This window comes from Solanum verrucosum, unplaced genomic scaffold (assembly GCF_900185275.1).
Source record: "Solanum verrucosum unplaced genomic scaffold, falcon-dt-bn FXZP01000253.1, whole genome shotgun sequence".
In the NCBI taxonomy this organism is placed as follows: domain Eukaryota; kingdom Viridiplantae; phylum Streptophyta; class Magnoliopsida; order Solanales; family Solanaceae; genus Solanum; species Solanum verrucosum.
This window is the reverse complement of record NW_026019984.1, coordinates 3772977-3789063: the sequence shown is the minus strand read 5'-3', so window position 1 is coordinate 3789063 and position 16087 is coordinate 3772977. Positions and strand designations below refer to the sequence as shown.

General features: G+C 35.0%; 2 protein-coding genes across 2 annotated transcripts; one reads left to right on the top strand and one right to left on the bottom strand.

The window, feature by feature from the left end:
• Nucleotides 1-2428: 2428 nt before the first annotated feature.
• LOC125818212 (uncharacterized) lies at nucleotides 2429-4681 on the top strand. Its single transcript, XM_049497758.1, has 4 exons — nucleotides 2429-2685; nucleotides 3187-3309; nucleotides 3416-3577; nucleotides 3934-4681. The coding sequence occupies exons 1-4, from the start codon at nucleotides 2537-2539 to the stop codon at nucleotides 4412-4414; spliced, it is 915 nt and encodes a 304-aa protein (XP_049353715.1). The 5' UTR covers nucleotides 2429-2536; the 3' UTR covers nucleotides 4415-4681.
• Nucleotides 4682-5004: 323 nt separating this feature from the next.
• LOC125818183 (U-box domain-containing protein 33-like) lies at nucleotides 5005-15270 on the bottom strand. Its single transcript, XM_049497724.1, has 7 exons — nucleotides 14910-15270; nucleotides 13758-13876; nucleotides 10121-10227; nucleotides 8096-8681; nucleotides 6931-7479; nucleotides 5943-6665; nucleotides 5005-5434 (listed from the first exon to the last, which is right to left on the bottom strand). The coding sequence occupies exons 1-7, from the start codon at nucleotides 15208-15210 to the stop codon at nucleotides 5252-5254; spliced, it is 2568 nt and encodes an 855-aa protein (XP_049353681.1). The 5' UTR covers nucleotides 15211-15270; the 3' UTR covers nucleotides 5005-5251.
• Nucleotides 15271-16087: the final 817 nt, after the last annotated feature.

Genomic DNA, 16087 nt, shown 5'->3' with positions numbered 1-16087 from the left:
TAGTGGGGGTAGTGGAGGAGTAAGTGGGGTGAGGGTAGTGGTAGGTTATTTCTTTTATTTTAATTACATATATATATAAAAACCATAATAATAAAAATATTAATTAATTATTTTGAATTAAAAAAATATAAGAAAAGTCAAATAGCTAGTCTAAAAATATAGTTAAGAAACACTAGCTTATTTATTTAATCTAAATGAAAACATATATTTTTTGTAGTTTTTCAATCTTTTAAAATAAACTTACTAAAATACGATGAAAAATAAAATATTTAATTTATATATAAAAGCAATATTTATGTACTAAAAATGGTGTAATACCGTAAATTCGGTCAAAAATTACGTGTCTACAAAAAGTAGCTAGTCTTGCGATTGCAAAGTTATATAGAAACATAAACTGGATAATCAGAATAAATTTGACCAAACTCATTGCCATGACCAGGATAAAATGAACAACAAAAATATGAAGAAAATCCTAAAAGAGTTTACCTGAAAGTCAACTTGAGCACAATAATAAGTGAATCACATAAATGTTAAGGATACACAAAATATTCAACTAAATGAAGATACAATATAATCAATCCCAAAATGATCGATCCCATTTATGATATATCCCAAAACATAAGTTTTTCCATATCCAGGGCACGAACACGAGACCTCTGGTTAAGGGTGAAGCGATCTCACCACTGCACCACAACTCAAATCTTCCCTAAGTAGTCCTAAATTTTAGATATGAGATCCTTTCGATATTTCAAATTTTTGATATATTATTCACTCGAAACGATTCACGCATGTGGCATGTCGAATTTCAAAATTAAGCTTTAAAGAAGCTTTAATTGCTAATAGAGTCTTGCAATCTCGACCAACTCAAAATCTCATTTAAGCAGTTCTAAATTTTAGATATGAACTATTCTCAATATTTTATGTCTTTTAATATATAATTCACTCAAAAAAAATTGAGAAAAAACGTATAGGGGGGGATCCAACAAAAATATAAATGATTATGAAATATTCTCAAACTTTGGAAAAAAGTTTGGGTGTTTTATGTGTTACAGAAAGTAGAGTTTATGTGAATTATTCTTTTGACAATTGTTTTTTTTTAATTATGTGGTAATTGAATAGGACATTTTACCAAATCCTTCAATATAAATTACAGATTTTAGTTTGGAGAAGTGTATGATCCACATGATATTGAAGTGCCAACCTCACACCATCTTAAGGGTTGTCGTGAAGTATTTTATGAAATAAATTTCTGAGATGTTCACTCAAATAATAATTATTGTTTCAAAAAGTCATTTTTTTAATTTTAATTTTAACTATTAAATGAGTGATCATTTGAAAAATCAACTCGTATGTTATTCCCAACATAACATTTCTCAGTGTGATTCTAAATTAATCAAATTTCAATACTAATACGAGACGTCGGATGAAAAACGAAAACAATTTGTTGAGTAATATGCCAATATCTCGACTATAACAAGGTCCACAAGGGGGTTGAGGCGGCAGGAGTCAGAGTCATGATCGAACATGATGCTTGTTTGATGGACATATATAGTTAAAATGTAAAATAATGTCCTTCCTATTAACTATAACTTTTGACATGATGATAAATATTTAATCCTAACATAATTAAAATATCGCACAAAGTGCTCACCACAGAGTGCTCATCCGAAGGACAGAGGTTGTGGCAGAGGTTATAGCGACAGCAGATTATCCTGGGGTAAAAAAAAATGAAACAATTTTATCATGATTGAATAAAAAAAAATATACATATAAATAATATAAATATTAGGTTCTAATAAATTTACGAATGTCCTTCCATGATGTTGAATATTTTAAATTTAAGTACACATTTTGTTACTTCAAATCCATATATATTATATTCAAAAACCACTATATAGCACATCTTGGAAATCTGACCTTTGAATAATACACACACAAAAGGTCAACAAATCCATCTAAATAGGTCTTCTTTGAATTTGTCATCCCTATCACCACAAGTGTCCTTCTCATTACATAGGCAGTGGCCACTAATATTAATTAGATGAGAAGTATTAGGTGTATAGTCGGACGGCATGTATGACCTAGTGATAATAAAAAAAAATTTAAATTTTTTTTTATTATATAAAATTAGAATTTTAATTTTAATAAAAACAAAAAAGTTAGAAATAATTTCTTTTCATCATCTTAAGTTTTGGTCGGCAGATTCATTTGGTACCTATATATTGAGAGATGTTAAATATAAGTATGACATAATTAGCTCATAAATACATGACTCCTTCAACTTGCCTAAGTTTGGACAAATCACTAACTCGCTTATTTTGATCAAGTAAATTCAATATATCTAAAAATTGGACCGATAGGTAACTAGTGAAATAAGTCGAAGTATTTACACAAACAACACTAATATTAAAAAATGACTATTAATGAAGTAGTTGGTTGTTGCATCATTTGGTTATTAACCTCTTCTACTCCTTACCAAAAAGTCCAAAATCCTTCATTTTATTTTATTTTTCTTGTATGAATCAACAAGATTATTATGTCAACAATACAAGGGAGTAGAGAAAATAGTAACAATATTATGGCTCAACCATTTCTCCATGAATTCAAGAAACAAGCTTCTTTCTTTCTTAAAGAGAAGATCAAGACAGCCAGATTGGCTTTGACTGATGTTACACCAACTCAGATGTAAGTTTTGGAATTAGCGACAGATAAATTTTGTACATCATGATTAGTGATAAATCATCGGAAAAAAAATTGTTAGCTACGAGTAATTTATAAAATCCACTGTCTTTAGTGTTTGTACTATGATGAGCAATTTTGACTTTTTGATCATTTGTATCTTCTGATTTATTCACACATACTTTGTTTGTAATAGTTTCGTGACTTTATTGTTATATTAATGAATTTTGATAAGTCATTTTTTGGTTTCTTTTAGAACTCTTACAAATAGTAGGCTCTTTTTTTTCAAGTTAGTGATTGTACGTGAAATTAATCTAGAAAAATTTGATCAAATAATTACCAATTATGGTTCTTGTGGATCGGATCATTTATACAAAGAGAAACTCTAGATATTTGAGATCTTACTTTTTGAATAAGATCTTAATTTCAGTGACGATTTCATTAGATATTGTACAACTAGAATTCCTCTTTTTTTCTGATCCCTCTAATGATTATGTTTGTTTGAAGATTGACAGAAGAAGCTACAAATGGAAATCCAGGTGCACCTGACACAAAAACACTAAAAATGATTTCCAAGGCAGCTTTTGAAGTTGATGATTATTGGAGAATTGTTGGGATCCTACACAAAAAGTATATTTATTTTTATTCATTTTCTTTATTTAAAAAAAGTTTTTCTTTTTTGGCAATTTTTTGGATAATATTTTCAGGGTTGATGATATTTTATTGTATGATGTAGATTGTCAAGTTTTGATAAAAAGAATTGGAGGGTTTCATATAAGGCTGTGATAGTGTTGGAACACTTGTTGACTTATGGACCTGAAAGTGTTGCTGAGGAATTTCAAAGTGATAAAGATGTTATTAGGGAAATGGGAAGCTTTCAACTCATTGATGAGAAAGGGTAAACTTCATTACAAGTTGAATTTAATTATGATCATCCAATTGTTTATTTATGGTAGACAAGTCATCAAACTAATTTCTAGAATGGAAAAATAACTCAATCCGGAAATAGTCTCTTTATATTCACAAGATCGGGGTAAGGTTGTGTATACACCACCCTCTCCAGTTACTTTTTGTGTGACTACACTGAGTATGTTGTTGATAAGTAAATCAACTATCCATATATATAATGGAACTTTAAGAAGTCGAGAAATGCTTTATTCCATCCCACAAACTTTATTAGGTTCTACAACTTTATCGTGATAAACTAAAAGTTGAATGTCCATCCATTTAAGGTACTTTGAATGATGTATGCAGATTCAACTGGGGGCTAAATGTTAGGAAGAAATCTGAGAGGATATTGAAGCTGCTAGAAGATGGACAACTTCTCAAAGAAGAGAGAAACAAATCCAGGAAGATATCAAGAGGGATTGAAGGTTTTGGGAGCTTTAACATCAGGAGGACTACTAGTTCAGAGGAAGAATCAGCAATTAAACCTTATGGAAGGTCTAATTCTCAGTTTAATCATCATGAAAATGATGATGATGATGATGATGATGAATTGCAAGTTAGTGAGAAAGTGGATGATGAGTACTTAGTAAAAGAAAACATAGCACCAAGTGATGAAATGCACAAATGGAACTTCAAAGGAGAATCAAAAGCACTTTTGGATGAACAGAGAGAAGAACCAAGGATCGTATTTTCATCAGAAGAAGATCATCCTTTCAGAGAAACAGATCGATTAACGTCAGTCTCACTGCTTTCATCTGGAGATCAATTCCTCCAAGCATGTCAATAGGACATGTAGCAGCGTATGTATGTTGAATAGTTGTTTTATGCGTTCATCTATCTCTCAGAACAGTTGTGTTGTTCCACCTAAAGATTTATGTATAGAGCCAAGAACACCTAATTGGTTGTTTCCCTTACAGACTTAATACCACTACTAGCTGTTTTGAGCTTCTGTTGTAACCTACCTACAGGGTGAAGTAATGCAGAAATGCAACTATACTTCCATTTCAGGTTCATGGAATAATTGTTGCTCTCTTGAAAGAGCATAATACCTAAATTTGTGTTTCTTTACAATGCTACTAATGATGCTGATGTTTCCTAGTACATTGCTGCTGCTTTTTTTGTTTAACCATCTGGTATCTAAAGCCCGTTGGTTCCACTCATCTGAATTCATGCTGGATAAGCACACTAAATGCTCTCAACCCGGAGAAGATCTCGAGCACTATACTTCTGGTTAAAGGTGGAGGGATCTCAACCACCCCACCACACCCCTTAGTAACACTGTTGTATCTCTACTGCTACATCTGATGTGAACTAAAATTGCATTCTTGTAGCTTCTACCTTCAGCAACATTTAACATCTCAGGAAAATGGCAAAAGAAACAACAAGAGCACATAAAATCAGTCTATAAAATTTATAACTACTACATTGTCTCCAAGACAATTGCAATGTTCTCCTCTACTCATGTAATCAACACGGAGTCTTACCATTTTGGTGTATTAGAGATCTATGAGATGGGGCTATTTTCCTTGTATTTGCTACACTAGCTCTTAGGTTACCTTTTGTATCCTAGGCTCCACAAATACATATATATCGATTTACACTATTGTTACTACTATATGAGGATTTATAAGTTGCAGAGCCAATCCTTGATAGCAAGTCGCAGGGCATGGTTGGGAGTTAGCTCCAAATGGCTTAGTTTCAAATTGGTCATTGGAGAAGTATCATGACCACTTTCCAGCCATCCTTCAATGGCCTCTCCTTCATATGTGAACCCGTCTGCAGCAACCCGGGGGTCATTCATTATGTCCTGAAATAAATTCACAATTATGTGAGCATTATTGAGCTGCAAACATGAAAACCAGAAAAATTGTTTCTAACAGCAAATTGGAGTGAATGAAAAATACAAATACAGCACACTGGATGGATCATCTATAACGCAAGTAGTGATCAATTTTCAGCATAAATTATGACAACAGGCCTATGATGCCATGCATGTGGAACAACTACCATCTCATGCATTTTACATTCAGATTATGTTTTTATGTTTATTTTATGATTCCATGTTCTGCCGGGGTGGGGGGGTGAAAGGGTGGTTGAGAGAAGAGAAAGGATATGACCAGATGTTGTACCCTCAACCTTTAAGAAGCATGATAGCAGCACTACCTGGAAACAGACTACCAGTTTGCTCCCTCTCAATTCTTTTTAAGTCTACACATACTCTTATCCCCTAAAATAACATATCTTTGTCTTCCTATCCTGCGTCCTAGAGGACCACAAAAATTCATATGATTAATAGTACGCAGAACATAACTTACCTGGCGAATCGGACATAAGAAAAAGGAGGGCACTGATTGTTCTTCCAACTCATTCAAGTTCTTTAGTTCCATTACAAGAGATGATGTCAGCTCAGGCCTATCCCTACTGTTTAATTCACAGCATTGCAATGCCAGTTCTGCTAACCTCCTTGACACAAATGTAGACCATTCTCCAGTAGATGAATCCAAAAGAGAGTCTAATTGTGCATATAAGACTGCCCTGCGTACTTCATTCACTAGTCCTGCTAGAGTTCTTCCAGTGAGCATTTGAAGGATAATAAGTCCAAGTGCATAAATGTCCGATTTAGGTGTCAGAACTCCAGTTTCATGAAATTCAGGATCAGTGTACGCGAACAGACCCTTTGGTTCACTAAGACGATTGAAACTTGGGCATCGTAGGACTTGCTTAGGTATCACACTAGATATGCCGACATCACATATTTTACAGCTGCCTGTGGAATCAATGAGCACATTCTCAGGCCTCAGATCCCCATGTACAATCTTTTCAGGGTATGAAGAGTGCAAAAACAGAAGTGCACTTGCAATTTCAGCAAGAATTCGTGCTCGCATCTTCCAATTCATGGGACGAGTGTTGTTTTTGCAAAAGAGGCGATCTTGGAGGCTCAAGCCAGGAAAATATTCATGAACAAGGCACCAAGATTCTGGACATACACCAAGTAAAGTGACCAGATGAGGATGACGTAACTTAGCTAGAATTTCCACCTGCAAGTAAAAAGTTAATCATATGAGCAAGCACACAAATAAAAGAAATTGTTGGCAGAGAAAATTATGAGATTACTTTTTAGCTTATGATGAAAGACCAAACTGAGCACAAGGAAAGGTATATGCACTTGAGTTGGATGATATTAAGGAAAATCACATGCTATGCTGAAAGGGAACTCTGAAGTAAAGAAACTAAGAGTGGAATCCAAATCCTATCTAAATGCAATTTGCAATCCATGCATGTGAATCAAATGGAGATGTTTACCTGTTCAAAAAAATGTGATGGCTGTTGCATATTATAATGATGCAACTGCTTAATGACTACAGTTTTATCTGAGAGTTCTCCTTTAAACACATCACCAAATCCTCCCTGACCAATCCTGAAGCTCTCAGAAAAATTGCATGTTGCTGTCTGCAAATCGGAGGATGAAAACTCAACCAACCCAAGTGATACAGAGCACTCAGCCAAGTCACTTGCACTTTGTCCTCCATCTTTTCCACGATTCTTCCACGAATTAATCCAGTGCATGGCCTCACTATTTTGCTGCTGAAGTTTCTGCTTCTCCTGCTGGAGAGTTGATATGGAGGAGTGAATCAATGTCAATTCTCCAGCGATCTCTTCACACCGTCGATCGGCCTCCTGTGCACGACTATCCAGGAGGGCTATATTTCTCATGGCCTTGCACAGCTCATAAGTTTTCTCCTTTTTCTCCATCAAGAGCTTTTCTTTTTCCAGCAATGTAGTTTCCAGAGCATCCTCAGCTTCCTTCCTCAGTTCAACTTCATGTGCATGAGCAGATTCAAATGCTTTTATCTACAACAAAGCAAAATTTCTAAATTTCAGGGCCTAAGAAGGAAGCTTCAGTTCTTATAAAAAAATAAAGAGAACTTCAGTTGTATAGAAGTAATAGTTCACCAATTAAGTGTTTTCAGTCCATTATAGATGTTGCAAATATGAGAGATGACATTAATATTCACATAGCATTCTCTTATAATGGTAGTTGTCACAGTATAGAAGATATGTTGCATGAATTTCTGCTGTATTTAAGAAGACAAACTGGCTCTAGGAATGAACTACTCTGACACAGAGATTCATGCAGTAGCAATGACTTGGTCGCAAACATAGACTACAGTAGTTCTAAAGTGCTGACTTCAATTTTTTTTAGCTTGGATAAGCCCATAGTGGGTCTACTGGTGCATTAGATATGATGGCTTTGGTCCATAAATGAATGTGAAGCCATAATATACGAAAAACTAATAAGTGTAATTTAGCTTCATAAGCATCCATGTCTGTGATATCCAGCAGTAGCCAAATTTTACGATTGTCCATGCATCAATAAAGTTCTTCCACAAATATGTAGGTATGGAATGATCTATAGAGCAAAAAGAATACGGCCTCCTCAATAGGAATACAGAAACTAGAGGTTTACCTTTCTGATGGCTTCTTCAGCTTCAGCTTCCAGTGTTTTGCGCTTCATAATCTCTGCAAAAGCTTCATTCCTTGATGATTCAAATTCTGTGCCGACTTCTGCCAGCTGTTTGTATAAACTTTCCATCTCCGCATCAGGGGGCACCATTTGTTCAGCAGAAGAAACACAACTGCTATCATGAATAGAGCTTGTCGAAATAGATAAACTAGGAACACTGATCAGATTGCTTCTGCTGGAAGAAGAAAAATCCTTGAACCGTAAATCAGTTTGTGATGGAATCCCCGCTTCAAGAACTAATTTTTTTATTCCAGATGACAGCACGTCCCTAGACGAGCTTGACTGAACACGTTCTGGGAACAGGATAACCTCATTCTTGCAAGACTTCAGACACTGAGATCTTAAACCGCATACATCAACAGCCCCTGCTCGAGTATTAGGAGAAATAGGTGCAATGAAGCTTGAGCATTCAGGAGGTTGTCTACTCCAGATTAATCTTCCTTTGTAGACGAAGAATATTTCACAGAATGTAGGGAACTTTGTGGCAGCATAACTTGCTTTCCTGGAGCTTTTCTTAACCTTCACACAACTGTAGATGGCTGGTAAGTTTGGGTACATGGGACCAGTTCTATTTGATGAAAATTCAGAAAGATGCAAATATACTGTTCCAGTAAATACAGGTTTAGCAACAAAACATATAAAGGGTGAAAGAAAAGATCCATATAGACATACCAACTAGCTTGGATTAAGGCTCTGTCGTGTTGATATCCTTACATTAGGTCCACTGTTACAAATCTTTTCACATTTGTTCAGAGATTGTATGTTCGTGTGAAAATAAGAGAGATTTTGAAGAGCTTCTAGGTCAAGAGAACTTCTGATTTTTTCCAAATGAGAAACTACTATGTGTTGGAATGAAATGGTCCCAAATATAGCAGTTGAATAGAGGATTCATATAAATAACACTACTAGTTTGCGATGGAGGCTCTGTTATTGTTGTCATCCTTGTAAAACAACTGAAGCAAGATATAGGTTGTATTATGAAATCCCCCAGTTCTGCAGGCAATGACAACCTCCACAGATTTCTAGACCTTTAATTTGACCACTGTTCTCAGTTCTCCAACAGTGAGATTAGACTAGCCTACTAGTATTTTCAGCTAGCAATTTGAGTACCCTAGGAAATTTGTCCCCACCCGTCAAGTTTGATGAAAACAGTTACCTGAAATGAACACAAAGTGGCCCAGGCACCTATGTTGCTCAGATTCTCTAAAAGTACTGCCGTAACCATGTCAGATCCTCCAAAAATGCACAACTTTGGAGGATTCGTCAAGCAACCTGTGCCATTTTTGAAGAGTTTGAGCAACATAGCCGGGCACTACCTTATTGAAAAGAAAGACCTAATTTTCCTTTGCTAATTAGGTCAGTCAGGAAAAGTGAAAACTAACATCAAATTGCTATAAGACATGAACCAAGCACTCAAAATGTTTCCAAAACTAGAGATTCCTTTTTTCTCCTTTCTTTTTTGTTGATATGGTAAAACCCTATCCCTTCCCCTCAAAATAATATCCTGTCCAGGAGTCAACAGTGGCTCTTCCGAATTTTGCTCTCTAGGTGACAAAAATTCCCAACCTCTGGGTAAGAGGTGGAATACTCTTATCACTCAAGCAACCTCACTTACCAGAAACTAGAGATACCAGGAGATCAACATAGCAACTTGGACATTTCAGTTTGTGGTCAATTCTGGTGCCTCTGACACGACAAATCTGGTTTATGCAGTAAAAACATGTAGGAGGAAACAAGTTTACGAAAAGGATTTATAAGTTTTCATTAAGATCCTTGGCACAAAAACAGAACCGCATGAATTTGAGATATTTTGTAGCATCCAGAAGTCTTTCCAAAAAGACAAAGCTCTTCAAAAATTGAATCATATAACATAATCCAGAATTCACAAGTGCAATCATAATCTACAGCAGTTCAAACAGTTTAATCGCACTTGAAAGTAATCTAAATGACCAGAAGTTGAAGACCTACTCCGGTATAGCCCCAATTATAAGCTTCCTGATGTTATGCTTGTTGACAAAATCCAGAATTCCTTTTAGGACTTGATCTGATTCAACTATAGCAACACTTGCTTTAACCTGACAAGATTATCACGTCTTCTGTAAGTGACTGCATTGGTAGCATGATACAAGGAAAATACTCATCATTACTTGAAAAGAAAAGCAGATTTTTACAGTACATAGATCATGATACAGTGAAACACTAGTTGTTTTAATTTTAAATGAATGATACTGTGAGAACATTAGTGTCACAGAGGTAGCAAAGATCTAGGCATCTTCCTGCATGTCGTATAGTAGCAATAAAATGTCAAATCTAGGCACAGAAATCAACAAGAGACTAAAACAGTTGTACTACAAACATTGGTCAAGATGTAGCGAGGAAGGTAATCGTGAAAGTAATAGAAAAAATAATTTAGGACTTTAGTCTTTGTTTCGGATGTATTAAAAGATATTAGAAAGTGGAAAAGTGAGAGAAGAAAAGACTATATTTCGGGGGCTCAAACCCACTTAAGCTATCAAGTATTGCACGCAGTAATAGGTTCAAATCTCAACAGAAGAAAAAAAAAACTAGGTAATTTCTTCCCATCTACCCAAACTAGGTGGACTGAATTACCCGATACATGTGTTTGTGGGAGATATCAGGTAACTGTTGGAATAATCAAGGTGCACACAACCTTGACCCAATATACAACAACAACAACAATGGGGAAATCTTAGTAGCTCAGTTGGTTGACTATCCGTTGTCAAAAGAAAAAATGTATAGCGGGCAGTGAGAAAGAAGCACGAGGGGACAGGAGCGGATAAAACGAGTTAAGACTTTTAGGGGTTGGGAGGATAGAGAGACAGCAAATGGAGAATACTTTGAGAAGAGGGGAGCGATCTGTACAGACAGAAAATTCAGACACAAGGTGCCAGAGATGGACAGTCAGGAGCCTGGAGCCCAACAACTTCTTCGTCAACTTTTATCACATCCCCACCTTTATTCTTTTGAATAGAAATTACTTCACATCACTTTTTACTGATACTTTCACTTCCTCTGGGTTTCTTTGATATCTAGAAAAAGAGAATAAATTTGTTAAAAATCACTCATCTTTTCCTCACCACAAGCTCTGTTCCAGACATAAGGTACAATCTGATCATCAGCAGGAAACCTTCTTACTTTTGTAGATCGTTACAGTAAAACGGCAAAGAAGAACTATTTCCATTTTAATTTCTCTAGATTGATCGATATTTTTTCACCCATACGTCTGTTCATTTTCATGTCCACATTCAATGTATTCAATTTGAATAATCCACACATGTTCTTCAGAACAAAAAAAAAAGAGGAAAAAGAGGAGAGAAAAGCCAAATTGTTTTCAACAATGACCTTTCTCTTTTGTACAACCCAGCAAACAACAAGAACTGCAGCAGGGCAATCCCTTTAATCCATCAGCACTTCATGACGATAGAATACTCAGATCAAGATAAACACGAGATACTGTTGTGATGGACGGTATATGGTGGAGATTTACAATGGTGCTTAAGTTTCTACGGTTACTAAATTGAAGGTAACGATTAGGAGGGAGAAGGAATTTTGGTGAAGAGGGGAAAGGGAGAAGAGAGATGGAAAAGGGTAGAAGGGGCAATAAGAGATGGCGTAAATGGAAGTAGTCAGAGATGGTAGTCATTTATTGGTAACATAAGTGACAGAACTTCAGGCGGAAAGCATGGAAAAGTTCCTCTCTGGACTGCCGTTTTAACCTTTTGCTCGGTAATTAGTCAAAACCATTACCTGAGTTAATGCTTGTAGAGATTCTAATCTCACATTAAGAAACTAGTTATAAGTAAGATATCTGATTGTGGTCCCATTTGAGTAACATACAACCATTCTATTAAGTAAAATTTATCAACAAAAATCCCACAAATACACAGCCAGATCAGAGTCTGAGTCTCAAAATAAACCCATCCCAAAGTTTCAGAACCAAAATGAGTTGTTGACATCTGCTCATAAGTCATTTTGAAGCAAAAAGTACATAGAAATCCTCTAGTAGCTTGAAATGTTACCATTTAACTTTAAGATTTGAAGTCCTTAAGTGACCTCAATGATCATTAATACCACATAAGAATCATCGAAGGAAATGGTCCGACCTAGCTCATCGTACTCAGACATGTTTAAAGATGTCGCATTAGACACTCTCCCATGTAACAGTTTTATCAGTTCTATGCAAATCACACCAAAATAAGTAAGCCCATTAAGATAACAGTTCTAACATTTCAGAGTAGCAAAATGACCTTTAGAGGTGGTTTGGTAGGAGGTATTAGAGAAAATTGTAAATTAGGTCTTGGGCCTAACTCTACCCTTCGGGGTGGCCCAGTGGTTTGGGCTTGCGACTTCCATGAGGGTTACCTCTCCTATGTGATTTGTGAGCTATTGCATAGGATCGGGGGTTTTACCCTGTGCGCAACCAAAGGGTAGCGGCTGCGGGTTTCCTTTGTCATTTAAAAAATAAAGAAAAAAGAAAAAAAAGGGGGGTCTTGGGCCTAACTCACACCTTAAAAGCTTGATCCAATGAAGGAGGATTGTCCAAACCTTATAAGGAGACCACCCATCTCATTAACCACCAATGTGGGATTTCAGTTTTAAAAAAAAAAAACACCAATGTGGGATCTTCTTTCATTCTTTAACCAAAATAATACATATATTAGCTTTGGTATTATTTAATCCCATATTTGGTAGTGTCTGCAACCTATGTATAACTAATACACACCCTATTCAGTACTATTCTTATACATAGTAAACCATGACATTAACATGCGAGATACTATTCTTATTCTAATACACCATATTTAGTAATATCATATTCTAATACACCCTATTCATTTGATACAACAAACCAAACAGTCTATAAAAACTAGTTTCGGCATAACTGATCCTAGCATTACTAATACGTCATATACAGTACTATTTTTATAAACCCTATTACTCTCCTATTATCTTATTTGTTGATTCTATTATTACTTGTTGTTTCCTTTGTTTCGGTAGCATATTATTTTTTGTTGTTATTGTTCTATTCTACTTTATTTTTAGCTGACTTTTTCCCTATAGTATTTTTTTTCAATACTTGATGTTGATATGTTTTACTTGACCCCAGAGTCTATCAGAAACAATCACAATCTCTCTACCTTCAGGGGTACAGCTATGGACACACCACCTCCTCAGGCCTCACTTGTGGGATTACACTGGGTATGTTGTTGTTCTTATACGCCCTACCAAATGACCCTTAGTGAGAATAGACTAAACTTCTAAAGCAAATTAGTTAAGCACAGAGAGATTATTCTACACGTTGAGAGGAAGGAAATGGTGAAAGAGCAATACCAATACATAAATCACAACTCAACATCATCATTCTCTTTGATCAGGACACTAGCATCAACAACTCCTCAATCATAGAGTAAAATGGTCATGCAGTTAATAGTATGGTCTTCTTCTTTATTCAATATGATCCACCAAATGAATTTACTGAAACCTAGTTTTACAAAATAATTGCAACTTATGCTATAAACAGGACTGCGTTCCTGGAGAATAACTCCACAACACTCCACAGCAATCATTTAGAGATAAATGATACCTTTGATTTGCAGCATACACTCAAATAACGAGATATAAGTTTCCAAGCCTCTTCTCTCTCTGCATTTCGAAATGCGGCTACCATTTTTGCATTAGCCTGAGTAACTGGCAATTTTCCCACTGCATAAAAATCACAAATATGGACACATGATTGTAGGTTGTCAAAAGAATAAATCAGTTCCTCTAAAGTTTTCTAGTCTAAATGTGTATAGTATGGGGGAAGATGTTTTAATAGGATGCACTTTAATGGGGAGGAAAATGTTTATCATAACGCGAGAAAACATTTCCTGGATCATTTTCTATTGTTAGGGTTATGAAAATAGATGACATATGGTAATTGTACAAGGACTAATATTCAGGAAAACCAGAGGCGGGTTCAACATCTAAACTTTATGGGTTCAACCTTTTAAGATTCGTAACGTTGAACCCGTTATATTTTAAAAGTTCAGGGTTAATACCTACTATTATTGCACAAATTTATGGATTTGTATTCCGCATATCATCACTATGCATCCGCCTCTGGGTAAAAGTATATTTATGAGTATCGTAAACAGTGGTTACATGTTGACTTAAGCAAGTGATATGGACTTAAAGTTAGGATAGTTGTAAAGGAAAATTTTGCTCATTCCTTTTTGGTCAAAAATTATGTTCCAGGAACAAAGAGCTTCACAACTCAATGTAATCAAACATTCCTTAAAAGACCAAAACTTCATCAACTTATTGAAAAAAAATTCAGTAAAATGAAGCTAAATCTATAATCATGATATGATATATAATCCACATTTAACCCTCCGTGTTGGCTCAGATGGTTTGTCTTCGGACTTCCATAACGAAGGTCTCAAGTTCGAAACCCCTTGCCTGCACAACAGGGTCTTGCCTAGTACGGTTTATCTCTCTTACGTGGTTTGCGGGCTATTGCACACGAGTAGGATTTACCCTAGATGTGGGTTTCCTTAACAACCAAAAAAGATGCACTAATCATCTACATGTATAACCTATAAACACTAGAAATGATCAAGAAAATGATCTTTTTAAGGAACAACATTAAAGCATAAACATAATTATCATTACCAAAAGCACCCAAAGTATATAAATCATCTTCATATCATGAAAAAAGCATCAACAACAAGAGAGGGAAAAAGAGGTTACATACACAAAGTGGGTATATATGGAGAAGGTTGAAGAACATGAAGAATACAAATCTCAGAATTCCCAAATGTCTTACAAGCCCACTGAACCAAAGCAACACCTTTGTCAACATATTTACCCACAGCTACAAATACTTTAGACCCTTGTTGTTCTTCTTCTTCTTCTACCACAACTTCTCTCGATTGAGGAGCAACGATTTGGCTTGTCCTGTAAAACCCACGTCGGAAACTGGCCATTGAAGAAAACCCAGAAGGGAAATTTGGAGGAGTTGGAGAAGGAGGAGGAGAAGGGGTTAGCAACTCCATGGATTTTGAATATCAAAGAACTCAAAACTCACTGTGGGACATTATAGAGACAATTGGGGGATTCTTTTTTGTGCTCGTGTCAACATCGCACGACTTAAATTTGTTAAGAGTCATATTTATACGACAATTTATGGTGTGTTTGGTCTGACTAAAATGTTTTCCACACAAAATGTTTTTCAGCTCGATGGATCGACTATTAAAATTTTCACCTTATTGATAAAGTTTTGATACCCTCTAATTTTATTTTAATTTAAGAAATATTTATGTGGTTTTTTTTTTACGTTTGGTATGAAATTTTTAAAAAAATATTACGTTAAATGTTTTTTTATATAATTTAAACAAATGAATTCTTACGTAAACGTATCTTCAGTAAAAAAAAAAAAAAAAAAATCAACTAAACGATTGGATGTGTATGTAATGTATTAATATTTTATAAATAATTTATTGTATAATTTAAACAAAGAAATTCTTAGGTAAATGTATATTCAGCAAAAAAAGTTAAATTAAATTAAATGATTAGATATGTGCGTAATGTATTGATATTGTCTAAATAGTACATAACTGTGCTTATATGATGTATAAAGATATATCTATATACATTGCTATATTATGTTTAGACATTGCAAAATTATCTTTCTCAACTAACTGTTTTTTTCAATTCCGACTAACTTAACTCTCCTTTAAATAGTTCAAAATTTTAGATATAAGTTTCTCTCGATGTTTTGTATTTTTTTATATATTATTCACTCGAAATAATTCACGATTATTATAGGTCGAAAATTAAAATTTGAGCTTCAGAGCTCTATAAAGTGTTATTGAAGGTATAAGTTGGCCGAATGGCCAATTAATATGGTAATAATAATTACTTATATTGGAC